At 42.2% G+C, this 24,590-nt stretch overlaps 2 protein-coding genes across 4 annotated transcripts in view; both read left to right on the top strand.

Annotated features, from left to right (window-relative positions):
* MAPKAPK5 (MAPK activated protein kinase 5) overlaps positions 1–16,158 on the top strand; it is a 33,651-nt gene extending 17,493 nt beyond the window's left edge. The window contains exons 7-14 of one of the 3 annotated variants that reach the window (XM_008688894.2): positions 71–166; positions 5,866–5,946; positions 8,670–8,857; positions 10,892–11,012; positions 13,802–13,932; positions 14,197–14,318; positions 15,337–15,441; positions 15,776–16,158. In XM_008688894.2, coding sequence (XP_008687116.1) covers positions 71–166; positions 5,866–5,946; positions 8,670–8,857; positions 10,892–11,012; positions 13,802–13,932; positions 14,197–14,318; positions 15,337–15,441; positions 15,776–15,870 — 939 coding nt within the window. In that variant the 3' untranslated portion in view covers positions 15,871–16,158. The remainder of the gene's footprint in view (positions 1–70; positions 167–5,865; positions 5,947–8,669; positions 8,858–10,891; positions 11,013–13,801; positions 13,933–14,196; positions 14,319–15,336; positions 15,442–15,775) is intronic. The other 2 variants (XM_008688895.2, XM_040619916.1) reach the window with 2 other exon arrangements.
* A 3,808-nt stretch (positions 16,159–19,966) lies between these two features.
* LOC103661284 (disintegrin and metalloproteinase domain-containing protein 1a-like) lies at positions 19,967–24,004 on the top strand. Its single transcript, XM_040619915.1, has one exon. The coding sequence runs from the start codon at positions 20,722–20,724 to the stop codon at positions 23,410–23,412; it is 2,691 nt and encodes an 896-aa protein (XP_040475849.1). The 5' UTR covers positions 19,967–20,721; the 3' UTR covers positions 23,413–24,004.
* The last annotated feature ends 586 nt before the right edge of the window (positions 24,005–24,590 follow it).

The raw sequence follows: 24,590 nt of genomic DNA, 5'->3' as shown, positions 1-24,590 counted from the left end.
TTCCACCTGGATTTTCCTTTAGTGTTTACTGAGAACTCTGGAGCAATGACTTCCATTTGTTTTATTTCAGGATGCCCCAGTGAAGTTGTGTGACTTTGGATTTGCTAAAATTGACCAAGGTGACTTGATGACACCCCAATTCACCCCTTATTATGTTGCACCTCAGGTAAGCACTTGCTGTTTCTGCCGCAGGATGTATCACCGGGCTGTCTGTAGACACGTTCTTCTCTTCGGCAGCACAAGTGGGCGTGTATTACCAGTGGGAAGGGGAGATCTCAGCTTCAGAAACCTAGTCTGCTTAATTAGGTGCACGCATTTTATTTTAAAATCAACTTCTTTTGAAAACAAGGTATGACTTGTGTACAATAAAATACTCCTAGTTTAAGTGTGGTTTCAGGAGTTTTGACAAACACACTCCTGCACGTTCACCACCACAGTCAAGATACAAAACATTTCCATCACGTGAGGAGCTCTTGTGCATCTTTGTCGTCAGTCTGCTCCCCGTCAACCCCTGGCCCCAGGCAACCACTGATCTGCTTTCTGTCGTTCCGGGTTAGTTTTGCCTGTTGTAGAAATTCATATGAGTGGAACTCACGTACCTGTTGTGTTTCACTTCTTTTGCTCATCATGTGTTTGAAATTCATCCATGTTGCTACATATATCAGCGGTTAGTTCCTTTTTGTTGTTAAGTAGTATTCTGTCATAGAGGACGAAGCCATGTTTGTTTATCCATTCATTGACTGATGGCCATTTTGGGTTTTCCATTTTTGGCTATTATGAATAAAGCTGCTGGAATATTCATTTACAAGTTTTGGGAGACATCTTTTCTAAAATGGTTTTACCACTTTACCTAGTCCCCAGTAATATATAAGAGTTCCAGTTGCTTCATGTTCTTACCATCAACTCATGTTTTTTAGTATTTATAATCTTAGTCCTTCTGGTATGTCCATAGTATTATTTCATTATGGATTTAATTATAACATTTTCTTAATGGCTACTGTTGAGTATTTTTTCATGTGTTTATTAGACATTCTACTGTGAAATATGGGTACAACATTCTCTTGTGAAGTACAGGTATAAATCTTTTGCCCGTTTTTGGTTTTATAATTGTGAGGTATAAAAAGTTATTATTTTCTGGATACAAGTTCTTTGTCGTATATGTGTATTACTTTTTATTGCTACTGTGATGAATTGCCATAGACTTAGTGCCTTAAAGCAACACATTTATTTCCTCACAGTTTTGGAGGTTAGAAGTCTGAAATGGTTCAAGGTGTTGGCAGGACTGTGTTCCTACTGGACGCTCTAGGGGAGAATCCATTCCCTTGCCTTTTCCAACTTCAAGAGGCACCTGCATTCTTTGGTTTGTGGCCTCTTTCTCCATTTTTTCTTTCTTTGTTTTTTAAAAAGATTTTATTTATTTGTAAGAGAGAGCACAAGCAGGGGGAGCGGCAGGCAGAGGGGGCAGAGAGCCCAATGTGGGACTCGATCCCAGGACCCTGGGATCATGACCTGAGCCAAAGGCAGACGCTTAACTGACTGAGCCACCCAGGCATCCCGTCTTTCTGTCTCTGACTCTGACCCTCTTGCTTCCCTTTCATAATTGTGATTACATTAGATACACCCAAGTAATCCAGGATACTTCCCCATCTCAAGATCCTCCATTTTATAAAATCTGCAAAGTCCCTTTTGCTGTGTAGGGTAACATATGCACAGATTCCAGGGATTAGAACATGGACATCTTTGGGAAGCCATTATTCTGCCCACCACATATATTACGAATATTTCTCTCAGACTGTGGCTTGCTTTTCAGAATAGCAGCAGTTTTTTACTTTTTTTTTAATTTTAAATTTTCGTTTAAGTTTATTTATTTATTTAAGTAATTGCTACCCCCGGTGTGGGGCTTGAACTCACAACCCAGAGATCAAGAGTCTCATGTTCCACTGACTGAGCCAGCCAGGCACCCTAGAAGTTTTTTGTTTTGATCAAATCCAGTCCATCCTTTTTTTTTTTTTTTGAGAAGGAGGGTGAGAGAGAGAGAGAGAGGGAGAGAGAAGAGGGGCAGAGAGAGAGGGAGAGAGAGAATTCTAAGCAGGCTCCATGTCCAGCATGGAGCCTGACACAAGGCTTGATCTCACAACCCTGAGATCATGACCTGAGCTGAAAACGAGAGTTGGATGCTTAACTGACTGAGCCACCCAGGCGCCCCTCACCCATTTTTTTTAAATGGTTGGTGATTTTGTTCCTAAGAGGTCTTTCCATACCGATGTACGTGAAGATTTTTCTCATGGTTTCTTATTAAAGTTTATAGTTTTAGCTTTTTTTTTTTTTAAGTTTTATTTATTTATTTTAGAAACAGCATGAGCAAGCAGGGGGAGGGGCAGAGGGAGAGAAGCAGACTCCCCACTGAGCGTGGGGCCTGACTCAGGGCTTGATCCCATGACCCTGAGATTATGACTGGAGCCGAGGTAAGAGTTAGATATTTAACTGACTGAGCCACCCAGGTACCCCCCACCCTTTTTTAAAGTAGGCTCCATGCTTAGTATTGAGCCCAGTGCAGGATTTGAACTCATGACCCTGAGATCAAGACCTGAGCTGAGATCGGAAGTCAGATGCTTAACCCATTGAGCCACCTAGGTGCCCCTCTAGTTTTAGCTTTTAACCTTTTGGACTGTGATTCATTTGAGGGGTGGTGTGTGTGTATGTGTGTAAAATAAGGGTCAAGTTTTTTTTTTCCTTATGGATATCAAGTTTCCAAATCATTTGTTGAAAAGAATAGCCTTGTATCACTGAATTACCTTACAGTTTTGTTGAACTGAATTATCTTGCAGTTTTGTCAAAAATCAATTGACAGGGGCGCGTGGGTGGCTCAGTCCGAAGTTAAGCATCCGACTCTTGATTTCAGATCCGGTCATGATCTCAGGGTCGTGGGATAGAGCCCTGCAATAGACTTTGGACTCAGCACAGAGTCTGCTTGAGATTTTCTTTCTGCCTCTCCTTCTGCCCCTCCTTCTGCCCCTCCCCAACTCAAATAAATAAACAAACAAACAAACAAATAAATAAATAAATAAATAAAAATGTTAAAATTAATTGACCATGTATCTGTTAGTCTATTCTATTCTATTCTGCTTATTTGTCTATCCTTACAGCTATATCATGTGATTACTGTAGCTTTTTATTAAGTCTTGACCTCAGATATCAGATAGTATAAGGAGTTCTTCAAATTTATTCTTTTTCAAAATTGTTTTGATTATTCTGAATCCTTTGCACTTTTCTGTAAATTTTAGAATTCACTTCTCTATATATAATGGAAAAATCTCCTGGGATTTGATTTGGATTGTGTTTAATCTGCTGATGAATTTGGAGAGAGTTAACCTCTTAACATTATTAAGTCTTCCAATCAGTGAACATGGTAGATCTCTCTATTTAGGTCTTTAATTTTTCTCAGAAATGTTTATATTTCTTAGTGTATAGGTTTTATACATACTTTCTTAAGTTTATTCCTGTATTTTATTTTTTTGGATGCTGTTGAAAATTATATTTTTAACAATTTCATTTTCCAATTGTTTGTTGCTAGTTTGTAGAAGTACGAATGACTTTTGATCCCTTGTATCTTGCTAAATTCAATTATCAATTATAGATTTTTTGTAGATTTGTTAAGATTTCCTACATGCAAAATCATGTTGTCTGTGAATAATGACAGTTTCACTTTGCTCTTTCCAGTATGTCTGCCTTTTATTTATTTTCTTTGCCTTATTGTGGTGGCTGGGACCACTGGCTGATTGTAAGGGATTAGAGCAGATACCCTTGCCTCATTCCTGATCTTAGAAAAAATGTGCAATCTTTTACCGTTAAGCATATTAATTGTTACATTTTTTGTAGATGCCCTTTTTCAGGTTGGGGAAGTTTCCTTCTATTCCTAGTTTACTGAAAGGGAATGTGTTAAATTTTGTCCAATGCTTTTTCTGTATCTGGTGGGCTGATAATATATTTTTCTTCTTTATTTTGTTAATATGATGAATTAATTGATTTTTTAAAGATTTTTTTTTAAAGATTTTATTTATTTATTTGTCAGAGAGAGAGAGAGAGCACGAGCAGGGGGAGCGGCAGGCAGAGGGAGAAGCAGGCTCCCCGCTGAGCAAGGAGCCCGATGCGGGACTCGATCCCAGGACCCTGGAATCATGGCCTGAGCTGAAGGCGGACGCTTAACCGACTGAGCCACCCAGGCGCCCCACAATTTATCAATTTTTAAAAATATTTTATGGACTCAGCTTTTGGTTTCCTATGTAAGAAATCTTCGTCTAACCCAAGATCACCCGAGATTTCCTCCTACAAGTTTTATAGTTTTAGGTTTTACATTTATATGCATGATCCATTTTGATTTAATTTTTGTATAATGTATGAGTATGGATCTAAGTTCACTTTTTAGCATTTGGATATCCGGATCCAGGACCATTTGTTGAAAAGGCTATCTTTTCTCCATTGCATTGCTTTTGAATCTTCGTCAAAGATCAATTGAATGTATGTGTGTGGGTTTAATTTTGGATTTTCTGTTCTGTTCCAGTGATCTCTTTGTCTTTACACCAATACTGTACTGTCTTGATTACTGTGGCTTTATAATAACTATTGAGGTAAGGTAGTGTTAGCCCTCCAACGTAGTTCTTTTTCATAGTTGTTTTGGCTATTCTAATTTCTTTGCATTTCCATATAAACTTTAGAATCAGCTGTTAATTTCTACAGAAAAGCCTGTTGGGATTTTGACTGGGGTTGTTTTAGAGGTATGGTTCAGTATGGGGACACTGACATCTGAACAATACTGAGGCTTCTAGCCCATGAGGAAGCTGTATTGCTCTATATATTTTTGCCTTTAGTTTTTCTCAGCAATATTTGTGTGGTTTTTAGTGTACAGGTCTTTCCCATCTCTGTTAGATTTATTCTATGGTTCTGTTATAAATGGTATTTTCTTTTTCAGGTTTAATTAATTCACTTTACTCTTCTTGTATAAAAACACTATGTGGTGGCCATAGCTGGAGCCTGGGTCCTCCGCATGGAGACTCTGATGTGGGTCTTTACAAGATGGTCAGTGAATTCCTGACAGGGAGACTTGGTGAACACAGTCTCTTTCCAGAGAGTTAGGGTAAGGCAGCTGTAGGTCTTGGAGATGGCATCGAAGGTTGCTTTGTCTAAGTTGCCCCAGGTGACATTGCAGCCCCTCGCTGAGGTGTGGCAGCTGTCATCAACTGCCATCAGCAGCTTCATGGGCGTGGGGCTAAGATCATAGCGTGGGTCTGCGTGTGAGGAGGAAACAGACCAGCGCAGAGTCGCAGCATCCTGTCACCTTGCAAGGAATCTGCAGGGTATGCCAGTATTGTTCCCCCAGGGGTCTCGCTGCACAAGACGGTGGAGAACTTGGCCAGGATGATGGCCCCATGGATGGCAGTGGTCGCCTCCTTCAACACTTAATACCCAGACAAACATGACTGTTATAGTCCTTGATAGCAACAAGTACCTTGAACCTGATCCACTGGCCAGCACTGGTTTGCTTTTATACAGGTGTAAGGGATATCTGTGTCTCCAGGAAAAAGTCCATGATCTTGGATACCTTGATGGGCAGGAAGAAGAGTTAAATCTCTTCCAAGGACTTGCTCTTCATGTCCTTGACCTGGGCAAAAACTGATAAATTGCTGGTTATAAGAGGGGAAAAAAGGTTTTTGAAAGTTTGTGTTTTCTGGATGGTTGTTTTTTGTTTTCAATTGTTAACTGCCAGTGTCTGCTCTCTTTCAGCATTCTTTTTCAACATTCTTTCTCAAGTTGTAGGTCATTGGTGTGGTTTTCAGTAAATTGTCCCCTTTGGTCTGACTCTGACAGGTACTGGAGGCACAGAGAAGGCATCAGAAGGAAAAATCTGGCATCATACCTACCTCGCCAACACCCTACACTTATAACAAGGTAGGGGAAGAGATACTTACCTACACCGTTCAGGTGTAGCCCCTCTTCTCCTTTGAGGTGTTTGTGGTTCTTTGGGAATGAATTCTTGGGAATTCTTATCCCTCAATATTCCTGCCCAAAAGGCTGGCAGCAGCCACACATGCGGAAGATTCCTTGGAATTCAGGTTTTTTGTCTGATGAAATATGAAATAAGGTTCTTAACAACTGAGGTTTTGCAGCAGGAACCAAGGGCAGTGGTCACCTGTAGGTTATTTGGATAGTTGTAGTCCACTGACCACATTTGACCACATTTAAAAGACGTGGTTGTCTTGCTTTTTTTGAGGTGGAGGCCATTTCTGAGAACATTCCATGGCCATTTACGGTACCATTCTTTCTTCCCATAAAATACCCAACTTAGCACAGTGTCTACGACACACAGCAAGTGTTCCTGGTCTTCTAGCTCTCAGTCTGTAGCCTACACATCAAGCGTCTCTGTTCTAAAACACAAGAGTAAGATTAAGGGCCTCTTAAAGCAGGTCCTGGAGTCGCTGGGTAGATCAGAAAAAAAAAAATCATGTTGCCTGGGGACTCACGGCTGAATACAGATGACAGAGAGGGACCTGAGGGTGGTGAAAAGGCAGTAGATTGGCTCTTCTTGGGTCCCACACTGTAGAGGGCCCCACATATTCCTATAGCACGCACACACGTACACACAGGCATACATAAGAAAGAACACACAGGCTTCTCTGCCACTCAGGACCCTGTGCTCCACACTGTCACTGGCACATTGTAACCAAGAACCTTAAACACCTACTTTCATATTTAACACTGGTCAGTCCCCAGGAAATCACTGCTCCACACCTTCTTACCCTACAAACTCAAAACCATAGTCATCTCTCTCCTAATGTAGCGAAGGTTTGAGGGCTGTGCCGATTATAGCATCAGAGTCAGAAACTGCTTTCTGCTTCTTGATGCATGCAGGAAGTGAGTGGTAGAAGCACTTAGATGACATTAATTTACTTGCTAAAATTTTCTCAGCATGAATGCAATGGATTCTTGTGTGATATATTATTTTCCAGTAGTATTTTTGTCTTCTTTTCCTGTTCCATTTTGTGAACCTAGTGGTGCTCATGAATTAGCATGGCATTCATAAAAATTACACACTGTAGATGAACAGCATGTTGAAATAATAAACAGCTCATACTACTTTTGAATGTGTATGTATGTTAGTCTAGAGATAATCCTCTTTTTATTGGCAGCTAAATGAACACCGAAAGCTACATTTGCAAATAATTTTTTTTAAAGATTTTATTTATTTATTTGACAGAGAGAGTGAGAGAGCACAAGCAGGGGGAATAGTAGAGGGAGAGGGAGAAGCAGTCTCCCCGCTGAGCTGGGAGCCCGATGTGGGGCTCAATCCCAGGACCCTGGGATCATGACCTGAGTCGAAGACAGATCCTTAACCATTTGAGTCACCCAGGTGCCCCTGCACATAATTTTTTTAACAAAAATATGTAATAGGATGTAATTAAATTTTGTAAAAGTTAAATAATACATCAATCTTAATTTAAAAACTGTAGTATCAGTTTCCTCATGTGGAAAGTGAGGGATTTGAACTGTTTTTAATATTACTTTCACCTCTGTAATTTTTTTTAAAGATTTCATTCATTTACTTGAGAGAGAGAGCATGAGCGGGGTGAGGGGTAGAGGGAGAAGCAGACTCCCCGCTGAGCAGGACCCTGGGATCATGATCTGAGCCAAAGGCAGACACTTAACCAACTGAGCCATGCAGGCACCTCACCTCTATAATTTTATAATTATGTTTTGTAGCCGGGGTCGTGTCATCTACAAATACCCATTAGTATGATGCCAAAACATGGGTGGGAGTACCTGAGACCTCCCATTTTCTAGGCTTCTATCAGCAGGACACAAGATGTGGCCGTAATGGCAGGCTCCCTGCTGCCTTTCTCAGGCAGACTCTGCTTTTGTCCTGTGATTCAAGACAGGCTTGAATTGAAGCTTCTGAGGATCCAGTTTCTGAGGCAGGTAGAGCTGCATTTAACTAAATTAGGAGTCCTTTATTAATAATCATGCTGTGACCGTAGCCCATGAAGGCACCTAATGCCACAGACAAAATAGTTGGTGGCAGTTTTCTTTCTTTCAGAGTATCTTCTCCAAGAATGGTGTCTGGTCCTGCAAATGGGTGTAGTGAATCATCTGTGGCCAGAGGAGTGCTTTTAGACCTCCTGTTCTTCCCTCTCCTGCCTCTTCCTGATCTGTGTCAAACTGCTTTGGTCTTTGCAAAATGACTTATGCTGTGTTATGGGGTCAGCCTACCTGTGTCTCAGCTGCTTTGTGCCTGCACCTTCAACCCTGCCCAGATCGACAGTGTACATGTTTCCCAACCAGCTGGCTTATATCTGTCGTTCCTCTGGCTGGAGATGAAGTACCCTATACCTATACCCAAGGATCAGCTAGTAGCTTGGGCCTGAGCAGTGAGGATAAAAGTGACCGTTTAGTTCGCCCTAGATTGGCATCGTATGCTGGTGTGCATATATGTAGTGTTGGGGGCATAGAAAGCCTCTGATAGAAAGGTTGGTTCCCTTAAGACTTCCTGAAACTTTTCCAGTCTCTATTAAGTGATTTTTGGAGATACCCGCCTGTGTATGTTATTTGCTGTTTCTGGGGGCTTTATTTTGGGGCTGTGCCTCTGCTGTAAGTGACTATTTTCATTTTCCTTTCAGAGCTGTGACTTGTGGTCCCTAGGGGTGATTATCTACGTGATGTTGTGCGGATACCCTCCTTTTTACTCCAAACACCACAGCCGGACTATCCCAAAGGATATGCGGAGAAAGATCATGACAGGCAGTTTTGAGTTCCCAGAAGAAGAGTGGAGCCAGATTTCAGAGATGGCCAAAGATGTTGTGAGGAAGTGAGTCCCCAGGCTGTGGGGTGGGGAGGCCAAGGAGGCCTTAAGGTGGTGGATCACAAGGGAAAAGTCATTAGTTTCCCAGGCATGCTCCTTCCCGTTGGCACATCGTAGAAATCTTATCCCTGGAGCCTGAGATGAGAGCGCTTCATGTCCACACCTTGGTGAAAATGGAGCTTTGCTCCCTCTTGTTGCATTCTTAGAATTTGTCCCCAGGGTTGTGAACCCAGGTACCTTGGAGTATTAATTTAGGACCTTAATTGGTAAGCCCCATGTTGCGCCCTTCCTGCATGTTAGCCAGTCATGTGGAACAGACATGGCATCAGGAACTGAACTCAGGCTAAGATGACAATGACATTTTGGCTTTTCATTCCTTGGCTGCTGTGGGGGGTAGGTGGCTGATTGTGTGGGCCTCTAGCCTCCCCACTGCTAAGATAGATTTAGAAGATTTAGTGCTAGTGAGTGGGTGAGGGAGAGTTGACAGAGTCCTTTGGTAGCTGAAGGACTAGGTAAGAAGTCAGACCTAAATTTGACGTATATTCGCTTTTCCTGCCCACCTGTGTGGGAGGCTCAGCTGCCTGGGATTTGGGCACTCTTCTGGTACTCCTACTGCTTGGTGTTCACTGAGTAATTTTTCCTCTTTTGGCTTCAGTTTCTTCATCTGTAATATGATGAAGATAAGCTTTAAAGGGGGAGTGCCTGGGAGCTTTCTCCTAACAGTACAGCCATTTCTTTATAGAGATTACGCCCTTTCAATAGAGAGCTTGTCCTGTTGGTTAAGGATCTATGTATATAAAGACGGACTAGTTTCTTAAATATACAAGTGAAAGTTTTTAGGAGGGGAGGGGTAATATTTAAAGCATCACTTGTCTTCCCATGCTGTTTCCACACTGTATTGCTACGTAACCAAAACATCAATATCCTCTAAGTGGTTCTTTGTCAGTTCTATAGAATATATTTCTTGTCCCTAGAGCAATATTGGTTATCTTCTTTCAGCATTGGGATTCTTTTCTTTCTTTCTTTCTTTTTTTTTTAAGATTTATTTATCTGCCAGAAAGAGAGAGTAAGCACAAGCAGGGGGAGTGACAGGCAGAAGCAGGCAGAGGGAGAAGCAGGCTCCCTGGTGAGCAAGGAACCCGATATGGGGCTTGATCCCAGGACCGTGGGATCATGACCCGAGCCGAAGGCAGACGCCCAACCGACTGAGCCACCCAGGCACCCCTGGGATTCTTTTCTAAATAATCATTTCTTCAGAATCTGAAGCTGTTTGTTCAGAATGATCCAGAAGGTTACGGAGAACCTGAAAGAGCAAGTATGCATGTTGTCCTGACTGATGTTTACAGTGGGAGGATGTGTAGTTGGAAGAGGGACTAAAAAGCCCGGGTACATGCTGAGGTGGGCCAAGAGTTGCATCAGCATGAATGGACGAGATGTGAAGAAGTAGGGTCAAAAAGTAGATGGTACAGAGCAAAACATTCGGCTTAGAAGGAAATGCCATCCCCTTACCAGAGACTTTAGATTTTTGGCTTTTGAATGTTTCTGGAATAAAGGGTTCACCTCCTGCCATTTGGTGACATCTAACAGTTTTACCACAATTAGCAACCTGGATTTTCATAACCACATGACCCCTTAACTAATTTTGTAGACACTGTCAGCCAAAAGGGCACTTTGAGTCCCTTTTGGAAATTGGAGCCCACTGTCCTAAAGACATGGATGTGGAGATTCAAGTCTCAGGAGCTATAAACTGTATGCAGGCTTATTGAATCTTGAACTCAGTCCGAAGTATCACTGGATTAAGCCTTATTCTACCATTTTTATCTCACTCTGTCTAGTGTAGAAAGGACTACCAAAGGACAAAGTGCCCTCACCACCAGGGGTTAGGTACTAGATCCCCACCCCTGCCTATAGATGGAAAGCCTAGGCTTGTAGGAGTAGGTAGAAAGTCAGAAGTTGGACCTGGTTAGAACCAGACCCAGGAACTTCCTGGCCTTCTGGAAGCAACTGTGCACGACAGCCCTGTTGGCCTTTTCTCTACAGGCTTTTGAAGGTCAAACCAGAGGAAAGACTCACCATCGAGGGAGTATTGGACCACCCGTGGCTCAACTCGACTGAGGCCTTGGATAATGTGCTACCCTCTGCTCAACTGATGATGGATAAGGTTTTGAATGATGCTTACTTTTTTCATCAGAAGGCTGTGTTGAGAAGGAATGCTGGGACAAGGCTCAGGGAGGGGTCAAAGGCAGAGCAGTGCAAAGAACTCAGTCTTTCCCAGAGAGACATCCATGCTTTCCTGAAAATCAGGTTCTGAAATAAAAGCTTCTTTGAGTAAAAGACCAGATCAAGGCCCAGTAAATATGCACTAAGTGAAAACTCAGATCTTCCATATTTGTGCTTCAGGGTTGGGGGGGCACAGAGTACTATGAGACAACCTCCCTTCCCCTGAGGGGCTTAAACAAGACTGATTGGAAAGACTAATTCATGTGAAATAAGGAGGGAACTTTTCAGACATCAGAGCTTTGCATGCTACATTTTCTACAAATGCTGTGGGAATTCAGAAAAAGAGAACATCTTTGAAGGGCTGTAATCAGGGAAGGGTTCCCAAAGAGAAGGCAAAACCCCTCATATTTATTAATTACTGCATGGCAGTTTTTAATCTGTTCACATGTTTAGCCATGAACTGCTTTAAATGAGTAAGCAACATACATGGCCAAGTGCAGTGAACAACAGGAGCAAAGAATTATAGACCAAAGTGCATCTGTGGGGAAAACCACCTGGCTTCATTAATGGGAAGTCAGTGAAATATATGTGGCAGGACCAGGCTTTGAAAGCACACAGAGGGGCTTAAGTCTTAGTAGGACATAACTGAGAAGCCATTGTCAATTTTGGGGAAGAGATCTGCCACAAGGGAAGGTATTTAGGGACAGTCAGCCAGACTTGCAGATTTGCCAACCTAAGACTTATACAGTAATCGGCAAGCCCAAGAGCAGCTCTGGGAGCAGAGAAGTAGAGATGAGTGAATAGGTTCAATATTTTTGAAGACAAATTTCTACAATTTTGGGTGACTTACTAGGTAATAAGGAGACAATGGGTATCATATTCACTGATACTATTGACAAATAGAGGGAAATCAGGAATGAGGCTGGTTTAGGTCAAGAGAAGTGTCTTAGGTTTTAGATATTGCTTAGACGGACATGCAGATGAATGAGATGTGTTGTGTGGGACCATAGTGTGGCTGAGAGGTAAACGCAGGGACACAGGCATACATTTTACCCACTTAGACGGGAGGGGGATTGAAGTGTGAGAAAGAGTAAGGGAATAGGAAAAAAGAATTCTTTTTTTTTTTAAAGATTTTATTTATTTGTTTGAGAAAGAGAGCAGGAGCCGAGGGACAGGGAGGGGCAGAGGGAGAGGGTAAGGGACAAGCAGATTCCCCGCTGAGTGGGGAGCCTACCATGGCCTCAATCCCAGGACCCTGAGATCATGATCGGAGCCGAAATCAGATGCTTAACCGACTGAGCCAGATGTCCCAGGAAAAAAGAATGCTAAGACCTCCCTTAGTTTTGCTGGAGTATGGGAAAGAAAGAGCTGGAAGGAACAGAGTTCTCTGCCATCTCTCATTTGTGTGTGGTTCTCTTTCTGATTTAAATATGTCTAGTAGTCCAAAATTGGTTTGCTCAGTCCAAAATCCTAAGGGATTGCTTATATCAGCACATGGGGGTTGCAGTGTGGCTTCCCTTAAGATCTTGGAATTGAAGAAATAAGATTCCTTTCTGGAGTTACTGTAGAATTAGTATATAATGAAGCCAAATATGGATATGCATAATATTCTTAATGAGAAAGAGTGACCCCTAGGCCTATAAGGTGGAGCTGCAAGCTGACAGTGTATTCCCATTTTTAAAGAAATTATGGGGTCATGATGTGAGTTGGCTAACTTTGAAGGGTAGAAAAATGGCCACATATGCAGATGTTGAACAGTGTCCATCTTAGCCCTGCCTAGGACATGGAGCCTGAGTTCACAACCTTGAGCTATTTTCATCTTTTCAGTTGTGCCATCACTGATAAGGGTGATGTGAGGATCCGGTAGAGCATAGCCAGAGCCAGAGCCTTTAAATGAGATCAAACACTACCTGATCTAATCGCATGCTTCACAGGGAACTACTTTTTAAAATTGTCAAATTTTATTGTTGAAATTAAAACAATACAGAGGTATATATTTTAAAAAAGCATGAATTCCTTTTCATTTCTGCCTCAATCTCACTCCTCAGGGATGGGGTAATCTCTGGCTTAATGTATCCTTCCTCATCTTTTCCTGGGAGACACACATATACGCACAGTTTGTCCTTTTTTAAAATATAAACATGGGATCATCTTGTTCTTAGAAAGCTTTCTGCTGATTTTTTACCTTCCTTAATTGGTCTGCCCATAATAAGAGCCCGCACTGGTCAGTCATAAAGACACAGACTTCAAAAGGTCTAGATTCCATGACAGTTATTTCTCATTGTAAATTAATTGACTGACTTGGTTGGGGTTCTGAGTCATCAGGACTGAAATGACTGTCCACACAGTGGGGGCAGTGAATAAATGCCACTGTGGGAGGCTTTTTAGGCAGCAGCTTACCAGCCTTTCCCTGGTGTACATGAAGACCTCTCTTTACACTTGCTCTTGCCAATGACCGTGAATGTGAGTCTTGTTAGTATTTCTTACTTGCATTTCTGTCCCTGTGCAGAGAGGAAGGGCTAGCTGTTGTATGGCCCTTGGTTTGTCTGGTATTCCCTGGGCTTGCTGATCGTGGAGAAGAATGCTCTGGCTTATCAAAATTTGTATACTGCCAGCATAACAGTGAAATTGCCTTCTTTGTTCTTGGAGCTTCTCCTTCACAATTTGTTAGATTAGCTTTTTAGGTGCCCCGAAGTGAGCGTGAGAACTGATGACAGTGTTTACATTCAGGCGGTGGTTGCAGGAATCCAGCAGGCTCACGCGGAACAGTTGGCCAACATGAGAATCCAGGATCTGAAAGTCAGCCTCAAACCCCTGCACTCTGTGAACAACCCCATTCTGAGGAAGAGGAAATTACTTGGGTAACTGAGCTTATTCTGTGGATTCTCCTTCATGGCTGGTGTGGCTGAGTGCAGGGTTCTGAAAGGTCAGCCAGGGGTTTGCCCTTTTGCTACTTCTTAAGAGGGTGGAAAGGATAAGCCCTTTAAATATCATCAGAAGTTGGAGACACTCTGTAGTTCATTATTTATCTGAAAAATGTGCTGCCTTATGTTTAGAGTTAACTTCTGTGAAGAGTTGGTTTTTGAGTTTCACCTTGTTATTCCCTCTCTTCCAAAATTTTAAAGCACCAAGCCAAAAGACGGTGTTTATATCCACGACCGTGAGAATGGAGCAGAGGATTCAAATGTTGCCTTGGAAAAGCTCCGAGATGTTATTGCTCAGTGTATTCTCCCCCAGGCTGGTAAAGGTCACGCCATTTATGAATGTTCTGCATGCGTGTGTGTGTGTGTGCGTGCGTGTGCATGCGTGCACACGTGTGTGTGCACATGGTAGAAGGAGCAGTTTAATCTGAGGTTGTCTTTCTCACCTTTGTGTTATGAGAAAATAAGTACATTATATAAATTATTCTGTGCCCACTAAAAAGAGAGGGCAGTGGGAACTCAGAAAAGTGGTAAGTTCTGCCCCTCCTTTGGTTTTCTGTGAAACTGCTAGTGGAGGTTTAATTACCAGTGTCTAGTGCAGCATGCAATTTTGTGTTTTCTTAGTTTGTTAACAAGGGCACAGGACAGAAGATGAAGAATGGAAGATGTCGACAGGTCAGGATCAGCTTGTGAAGGTCAGGAGACATTTCTAGAGCCTTTAGAGTGCAAGGCTGTCATTAACTTGTGAATATAAAAGAGAGCACCTTCCAGAAGTTCAGAAGTGGCCCCTGCTGCTATGTGTATCATGGCCAGAGTGTGACTTGTACGTGTCTCCTTTTGAGTGAGAGGTTCCTTTTAGTATAGTCTCTCTCCACTTAGTGGGGTGTAATGGGCTCTTCGCAGCAGATGAATGAGAAGCCAGAAAAATGTCCAAATTTCTTGGGTTTTCAGAGAATTCAAATAGTGTATTTAGATAGCTTCCAAAGTAAGAAATGAGCCTAGGAGGAAGAAAGGGGTCCACTCAGCCTTGTTCTCCCTTCTTTTGGTCTCTTAGATTAACCATGTGTTTTTGCCCAGCAGCAAAGTCTGACTCTGCCTACTTCCCATTCCCTAGTGGTAAAACCCCAGGGACATCAGAGGATTTGTGTGAGGCTGTCAGAGTAGAAGAGTGCAAAGCCCAGAAGTGGCCTACATTAATGTAGGGACTGGTAGTGACAGCACTGTCAAAAGTTTGCACCTTTACTCATCACTTCTCAAGAAGTTGGAGATTGTGTCCTTCCATCTCTGACACTTAAAATCCCATGATGCCACTGGAAAACACAACTTCTTCATCTTTATCAACAGGAGAGAATGAAGATGAAAAGCTGAATGAAGTAATGCAGGAGGCTTGGAAGTATAACCGGGAATGCAAACTCTTAAGAGATACTCTGCAAAGCTTCAGCTGGAATGGTAGGAAAATACTTCTTTCTTTCTCCACGGACACAGAGAAGTGATTATGTGTAGAACATGGAGGATCTTTGAGGGCTGAGCTGGGGCTATTTTGAGGTGAAGTGAGGCTAGAGAATGAGTGGGGTATGATGGGATAGAGGTTATTCCTACATTAACTGCACAGGCATATCTGGACATCTGGCCCTTTCACTTGTTTTCCAGAATTCAGATGAACTGGGTGCTGCAGATTCAACCTACAGAGCCCCTGTCATATACCACATGGATACCTAATTGGGTCCCTGTCAAGAATCTCACCTACATTTGGAGACTGACTTTTTTCTTTCTTGCATTTCAGGTCGTGGATTCACAGATAAAGTAGATCGACTAAAACTGGCAGAAATTGTGAAGCAAGTGATAGAAGAGCAAACCATGTCCCATGAATCCCAATAATGACAGATTCAGACTTTGTTTTTTTAACAATTTGAAAAATTATTCTTTAATGTATAAAGTAATTTTTATGTAAATTAATAAATCATAATTTCATTTCCACATTAAAGACGCTGTATAGATTTAGATACAGGACTTATTCATAGTATAGTTCATTTGTTTGTTTTTAAGAAAAGCTCAGTTCCTAGAGATATACTATTATTCTAGGACTGTTTTCTCATATGTTTATAAGATGACAGACGGTATTGTCAAACAAGATTGTTTTATTTGTAATAAAGTGTACAAAAACCATTTGCCAGTGGTAGACAAAGGACCGACTATACTGACCTCTCTGTTCAGTAAACAGTTGAATCAAGTACTGTGGAATCTGGTTTCACTTGCCCTGTGTATCTGTTTTCTGCACTATGGGTAGATTACCTCTGGTGCCAAAAAACCTTTGTGGAGCCATACTGCAGACTGCCTGCTGGAACCCACAGGATGCCAGCTCCTATGATGGAAGAGGCAGGGAGCTAAGTCCTCATTTTTTTTTTTTTTTTGTCCCTAATTCTTTCGTGAAAAGTGGTAACATTTCTTTTTTGTCATATCTTTTAAAAGGTATTGGTGTGTTTCTTAAATCTAGTGGGATTTTGAGTTTATTCTTTTCATGCAGAACCAGAGCTTCTTTCTGTTCATCTGAGGTCCCGCTCAGTCCTCTTCCCTTCCCCGCAGGCCTCACAAGCTCCATTGCTTCTTCCTTCCTTTTCTTTGTTCTCCTGGCTCTTTTTATATCATGTAAACTGAACTATTGGGTTAGCACCCAAGGTGGTCCAGTTTTTGTCTCTTAAAGCTGCCCTTTTAGTGTCGAATGTTTTGGCCTGCGCTTCAAGTTGGCATCCCTGGGCTACATTTATTTTGTTCAGTACCCTTCGTTTTCAGGAAGGGTGGTTTTGGCCCAGAGATCAGATGTTTGAATAGAAAACAAGGCTGGATGCTTTTTTAGCTTTCTGTTGTGCACATGGGCTTCCATAAACCATTTTTATTTATTTGTTTATTTATTGTAGCAGTTTTTGGTAGGTGCCTGCGTTGGTAAATAGAGGGGCTAGCAGGCAAATTCTAATTTACAGAGCAGAGGGAGATGATCTATAGGCACAGTTCACTTTCATCCCATCACATTCTCTTCAATTGAAATTGATCTCACAGAGCTCACTTACTTTGTAACTCTTCTACTTTGCTGAGCATGTCTTCAGGATAACGTGTTGTTAGAATGCCCCATATGTATGTGATGGACTGGAAATGTAGGATAAAAACACAAAGTATCTTGTGAGAATTACCTTATTACATTGGGTAATAGATTTTTTTTTTGAGGTAAAGCTTCCTAATCTAAGGCAATGAATAACTGTTGTAAATGGATACTGTATAAGGAGAATTCAGTACTTTTTTTTTTTAAATATTTTATTTATTTATTTGAGAGAGGGAGAGGGAGCACGAGCAGGGGAAGGGGCAGAGGAAGAAGCAGACTCCCCGCTGAGCAGGGAGCCCGATGCAAGGCTTGATCCCAGGACCTTAGAATCATGACCTGAGCCGAAGGCAGATGCTTAACCGACTGAACCACCCAGGCACCCTGAGACTTCAATACTTTTAAACATGGCAAAATCTAGGAGTTAGGCAGCAGAGAAAAACAAAAGGTTTTCTTATTTACTGGTCAGAAGACTTAGCTGAGAGTTGAATTAAGTGTTGAATCAAATTACTGTTTTTTAGTGAAATGGAGTCTTACAAATTGCTTACTGCAATCAGGAAAAACTCTGCACTTATTTCTAGAACAACTGAATGTTTACCTGTTGTTTTTCTCAGGGCAGAAGTATTGGCTGGAGAGAGGAAGGCCGTAGTTAGCCTTGTTACTCTTTTTCTTCAGAGGAAACTCCTGGTATGCCCAGTCTACCATTCCCTTCTCAATTTGTTACTTAAGTGTCCTCCAAAGGCTCAGGATGATTTTTTTCCTTTAGTGTGTGGTGAATTTTAGGCATGATCTAGAAGGACATTCAAAATGGTGCTTCCTTTTACTCAGAGCAGCAGTTGCCTGTGTCTTAGCCTAAGCAGGCTGAATTAATCTGGCCCCCAAAATAAGCACTATGTCCAGACACATCCACACGAGAGTACCATGCTGGAAGTTTGTGAATGCCCTGGAGGATGGTCCAGTTGTTGTAATACAAAAGTGGGTCCTACTCTGGACTCTTGAAAAAACAATAGTTCCCAAAGGACTCAACACTGTTATTGGTCTTCCAAGTGGAGTTTTATTTGTGGAGTTTGTAGGCTAGTAGCAAATTGTTCTTTGACATGCCAGTCATGGTGACTGATAAGGCAAATTTTACATGTAACTGGGGGTGAAACAAAATCGTCCTCATCTCTTCCAGCCTCTAAATGCCTATACCTGCAGGAAGTTCACATTGTGAAGAACAATTCTTGTAGGTGGGAGGTTGGAGTCCCCAGTTTTCCCACATGATTTGCCAACCCTCTGTTTAACTAAAACCATTACTTTCACTCAAATGCCTATCGACTTCACCATAGTTACAGAGCTGCTTGATGTAAAACAATTTGTGTATCTCCTGGTTAATATATTGTATGAGCATAGGAGAATACCTGTCAGAAATCTATTATTTGAAACATAAGAGGATAGATTTTTTTTTTTTGAAAAAAAGATTTTATTTATTTATTTGAGAGAGAGAGAGAGTCCAAGCAGGAGGAGGAGCAGAGGGAGAGGGACAAGCCTACTCTGTGCTGAGCCCCACACAGGGCTGGATCCCTCGACCCTGAGAACATGACCGGAGCAGAAATCAAGCGTCAGATGCTTAACCAACTGAGCCACCCAGGTGCCCTGCTTTTAGCTCTTCAAAGCTAAACATAGATATGCTTTTTAGGGGTGCCTGTTGGCTCAGTTGGTGGAGCCAGAGACTCTTGATCTCAGGGTTATGAGTTCAAACCCCACAATAGGCATAGAGCTTACTTAAATACAAAAAATTTAAAAAGCTAGACAGCTTTTTAAAAAGAGCTTGTTGTATTCATGTGAGAAAGAACAAATTGAAGAATTATTGCTTAAAGAGCTCAACTGATCTAAATCAGATCTTGTGTGTGAACGCTTATGTGCATGTGTATTTTTTGAAGAAAACATGTTTCAATTTGAAATTGGAAAATTGGATATGCTCAGTTATATTTTTATTTATTTAAAAAATAGAAGTGTTCTTTCATTATTGATTTGATTATTTTATCCTACAAAATGACTTAATCTAACTTGCCCTGCCTGTTTGTTGTTAAAATAAGGGAAATACCTTAAATCTGTGATAATTTCCAAATTATATAATTTTTAGAGGCTTTCTCCTCTAATATAAAATACAAGAAGAAATCCAGTTAGAAATCATTTTACCTTTTTTGCTATACATTTTTAAATAGATTCGTGATATGACAGTACCAGTTCTTATTGCCAGATGCTAATGATAAATTTTAAAATCTGTATTAGGAATTAAATATTATTGAGTTGATCTGCTCTCCTGCTTATATCTGAGATCTTGTGGTACTGAGCCATTTTTTTTTTAATTTGTTTGATAGAGCAAGTGCGAGTGGGGGGAGGGGCCGAAGCAGAGGGAAAGAAAGAATCTTAAGCAGTCTCCTCGCTGAGCACGGAGCTGGATGCAGGGCTCGATCTCACAACCCTGAGATCATGACCTGAGTCAAAACCAGGAGTCGGGACACTCAACCGACTGAGCCACCCAGGTGCCTCTGTACCATTCCTTTTTGAATTAGATAGGGCATATCCCCATTTTTTAGTGTTACTTGTAGTCATAACCTTTATTTTAAAGGTTTTATATTGTAAATATTTGACTTGATACAAAATTTTTGTGCAGGATAAAAGATGTACAGTCTTATTTTAGTTCATCATTGAATGTACAGGAGAATAACTGCAAGGAAGTAGATAGGTAGTGCTTCTTTTTTCCTTTTGAAAGTACTGCTAAATACGCCAGGAAATTGACACAAAACCAAATCCAAGGACTTATATAGACGTTACAGTTCAATTTTAGTTACAAGAGTGAAGAAATCTTAAAAAAATTCTTATACAGTCCATTCTGTATTTTCTTCATGAAATGGTAACTAGATACCTAATCAGAGTTTGTTTTTATATTGGGGCAGTTGGGAGGAATTGAATGTTGATCCTAGTCACTTGTGTACTTCTATGGTAAAACTAAGCTTTATTTCATTTATCACTTAGTATGTGCATTAGGAAAATTTCATAGTAGGGAAGAATTATGTTTATATACAGATACAAAATGTCCAAACTCATCTTTTATGAACAAAGGCTGACAAAGGAGGGGTGGGCTGAGAAACAGTATCCTGAATACTACAGAAATGAGGAAAAGAGGCAGTGGGTACAGAGAACTCTGTTCTGCTCAGAGATTCCTAAAGAATCCCTGTCCCCTCCCCCTACCTCCTGCCAGAATGTTGGGTTTCAAAGAATGAGCAGATTAACGGATATCAGGAGTAGTGTGGCCTAGGCTGAGAATAAGGATACTTAAGGCAAATTATGAGTTATAGTACTGTCTGAATCATTACAGCCTGCTTACGTGGCATATCTGTGAAGGTAAAGGGAACTTACCCAAGGAACATTAGAGCTTCTGTTGGAAGGAAGTCGTACGGTAAGGGAACCACCAAAGGCCAAGAGCAATAGAAATACAGCCCCAAAGTCTGTATTACTCAAGAGCTGCACAGCAGCCACCCCTTAGGGAGCCAGCCTAGATCTGGGACTAATACCTGACTCTCCGAGTCTCAGCATGCCAGGGAGAGCTGTTGCGGTGGGACATAGGCCACACAGCATCAACTGATTGACAAATGGCCATGTCAATGGTAGCCTCTTTGAGAAACTCTGCCTCTATACTGCCTTCGCTATGGAAAAACCAAGGGGCCTTGAAAGAGGGTAAGATAACATTTCAGACTTGGGCTCCGCGAAAGAGGGACTTCAGGCTGGGGCCAGTGCTGGAATCTTCATATGTTAGGCTGGGGATTGTGTTGCTGTTGGTGATTTTCCTGCCAAGCTTGTACTGTAATCTGGGTTCTATAGATTACACTTTCTATGAAACAGTCATCCCCAAGAAGCTGACTGTCCAGGAAAGGGACACCCCAGTGAAAGAGACATCCTATACGCTATTAATGCAGGGCCAGAAACAGGTGATTCACCTGAGGGTGAAGAGAGACTATTTTGTGAATAACTTTCCAGTCTTCAGCTACCACAATGGTGTCCTGGGGCAAGAAATGCCTTTCGTCTCCCATGACTGTCACTATGAAGGCTACATAGAAGGAGTCCCAGGTTCTTTTGTTTCTCTCAACACCTGTTCAGGCCTCAGGGGCTTCCTGATTAAGGAGGGGAAACCCTATGGCATTGAGCCCATGGACACTTCAAAACGGTTTGAACATGTGTTGTACACCATGGCACACCAAGCTCGAGTCTCCTGTAGTGTCACTTCCAAAGGCAGCCAAGCGGTGTCCACCAGCCGGCAACAAGGGAGCAGGAAGCCTCGCAGTCTACAGGCACTGTCCTCCTTTTGGTCACACACCAAGTACGTGGAGATGTTCGTCGTGGTCAACAACCAGCGGTTCCAAATGTGGGGCAGTAACGTCAATGAGACAGTCCAGAGAGTAATGGACATCACCGCTCTGGCCAACATCTTCACTAGGGGAATAAACACCGAGCTGGTGCTGGCTGGAATGGAGATTTGGACCGAGGGGGACCTCATAGAAGTCCCAGCGGACTTGCGAGTTACACTCAGGAATTTCAATAGCTGGCGACAGGAGAAGCTCTTCCATCGTGTGAAGCACGATGTTGCCCACATGATCGTGGGACATCATCCTGGAGAGGATGTGGGACAGGCGTTTCTCAATGGTGCCTGTTCAAGAGGCTTTGCAGCAGCTGTTGAATCCTTCCATCATGAAGATGTCCTCCTGTTTGCAGCGCTCATGGTCCACGAGCTTGGGCACAACTTGGGTATTCAGCACGACCACTCGGCCTGCATTTGTAAAGATAGACGCTTTTGCCTCATGCATGAGAATATCACTAAAGAAAGTGGCTTCAGCAACTGCAGCTCTGACCACTTTTACCAGTTCCTCCGGGAACACAAAGGGGCCTGCCTATTTAACAAGCCTCGGCCCAAAGGTCGCCTGCGTAGGCAAGCCACCTGTGGAAATGGCGTGTTGGAGCAGAATGAGGAGTGTGACTGTGGACCCGACTGTGGTGGTAACCCATGCTGTGACCAAACATGTAGGCTGAAGGAGCATGCCCAGTGTAGTGAAGGACTATGCTGTTTTAATTGCCGGTTGAGACATAAGGGATTCATGTGTCGCTCTGCTTCTGGAGAGTGTGACCTCCCAGAGTATTGTGATGGTACTTCTGGAGTATGCCCCAGAGACCACTATAAGCAAGATGGTACAGCGTGTGATGTAATTCACTATTGTTTTATGGGCCGGTGTAAGAACCCTGATACTCAGTGCATGGATATATATGGGTTCCCTGCAAGGTCTGCCCCAGAAGACTGTTATATTTCCATGAACACCAGAGGGGACCGGTTTGGCAACTGTGGCTTTGGGGCTTCACCTCGTTCAAAATATGTTAAGTGTTCTGATGAGAATATATTTTGTGGGAAACTTGTATGTACAAATATTAGACAGATACCAGCAATCAAACGCCACCATACAGTGATCCAGGTCCCTCATGAAAAAGACTTCTGCTGGAGCATGGATGCCTATAACCTTACTGATATCCCTGATGATGGAGATGTGGACACTGGTACCCTTTGTGCCCCATACAAAGTCTGCATGAATTACTCCTGCATTGATCATGCCGTGTTTAGGTACGACTGTGAACCAAAAGAAATGTGTAATGGGAGAGGAGTTTGCAACGATTTAAGGCACTGCCACTGTGAGGAGGGCTATGCCCCCCCTGACTGCAAAGCTCCAGGAAATGGGGGTAGTGTGGACAGTGGTACCCCCAGCAAATCACCTGAGGAAAATCTAATTGCAGGAGGAAGTGTCATTCCTACTAAACGTAAGACTGAAATGAATGTTCTTAACAAGATAATTTTCATACTCCCCGCATTGCTTTTACTATTATTGTTGATTTTAATAATTTCCATTAGCCTTAACGCTGGAATTGAGTCAATAGAGACGCCAGGAGGCTCCTCAGAGACTTCAGAGTCCACAGAGACTACTGAGGACACAGAGGAGCTCCAAATACAGAACTTAGGAAAGAATCCTGCGGATATTTCAGACATGGGTCCAGAAGAGGCTCCAAAGGAAGCCCTGCCACCAGAGGAGGCCCCCCCACCCCAGGAGGCCCCTCAACCACAGGAGGCCCCCCAACCACAGGAGGCTCCTCACCAACCGGAAGGCCCACCCTCGGAGGCCGCCCCACCCCCTGAGGCCCCTCCACCCCCAGAGGCCCCACCACCCCCGGAGGCTGCCCCACCCCCAGAGGCCCCACCACCCCCGGAGGCCCCACCGCCAGAAGTCCCAGGAGGGCCTGCACCATAAGAGGTAGCAGGTGAAGAACAGGAATAACCGAAGGCAGAAGAATAGTGGAGGAAGAAGCCAAATACTTCAAATACCTCAAGCACTGAGTGGTAATGAGAGGCTCATAGAGGCAAAGGTGAAATGAGAAATGATGGCTCCAGTGGCTCTGACTGACTATATAGTCTAGAGAAACATAGTAATCTGGGAGGAGGGAACCCAGCTTTCAATATTTACTTCAGCAATTTGGTTATACATCGATACATGAAATCATATACAAAATATTCTGTATTATTGCCTTTACCTATTTCATGAAACAATTTTGTTTAAGCTTTTGCTCATGGATCATTGTATCAATATCTTATATCATCTGGTTCAACTTCTGAGCTAAAATTATTTTTCAGGGCATACCATCTTCCATCTACATTGTTTGACACAATTGTATTATCTGTATCTATATTAATACTATCCCAGAATTATTCACCCAAGTCACATCAATGCATTATTTTAGGAATGATATCTACTGAGTACTCTAATTTACCATAACAGTTTATATACAAGAAATAGAGGTAATTTAAAATAAATAAAGGCAATTTTTGGATGAAGCATCACTTCAGACTCGATGCAGCCTAGTAATTGGGGTTTTTTTATATTGCGGCTCTTTGGAATGGGCTGCATCTGATTCAGGGATCCAAGTAAATCAGGAAGGGTGGAAAATTGAGGCCAGGGGACACATGCACAGTGTTGAATTCATGATTGAGTTTTGTTTATTCTCTTCATTTCTTAATTTCTATATTAAAGTTGATATTTTATCTACTGACAATTCATGGGAAACTCTCAAATTACAGGTAACAGTACATAAAGTTTGAGGTAACTGATGTGTCATGGTTTAAGGAAAGCCTATAAACAGGACTCTCTTTATAAAACTGTTGCAACAAAATGATACCAGTACATCAGGTCCCCAAACTGTTCAGAGTCTCTATTGCAGTATTTACATTTTATGTAACAATGCACCTAAAAAAAGAAACTGTTCCTTTTATTCATGATTTTTTTCCAAAACAGATACAATTTTAATTATCTTTATTGTCACATTAGCTGTATTTATGACCCATGTCTAGTGGTGTTTTACAAAACAACTCAAGCGTAAGAGAAAACAGTAGGCTACCTTTCCTAAGAACCGTGAGAGCTCTTTTCTTCTCCTT

The sequence above is a fragment of the Ursus maritimus genome, unplaced genomic scaffold, assembly GCF_017311325.1.
Source record: "Ursus maritimus isolate PB19 unplaced genomic scaffold, ASM1731132v1 scaffold_33, whole genome shotgun sequence".
NCBI classification, from domain to species: Eukaryota; Metazoa; Chordata; class Mammalia; order Carnivora; family Ursidae; genus Ursus; species Ursus maritimus.
Note: the sequence above shows the minus strand (reverse complement) of the source record. Positions and strands in the feature narration are given on the sequence as shown.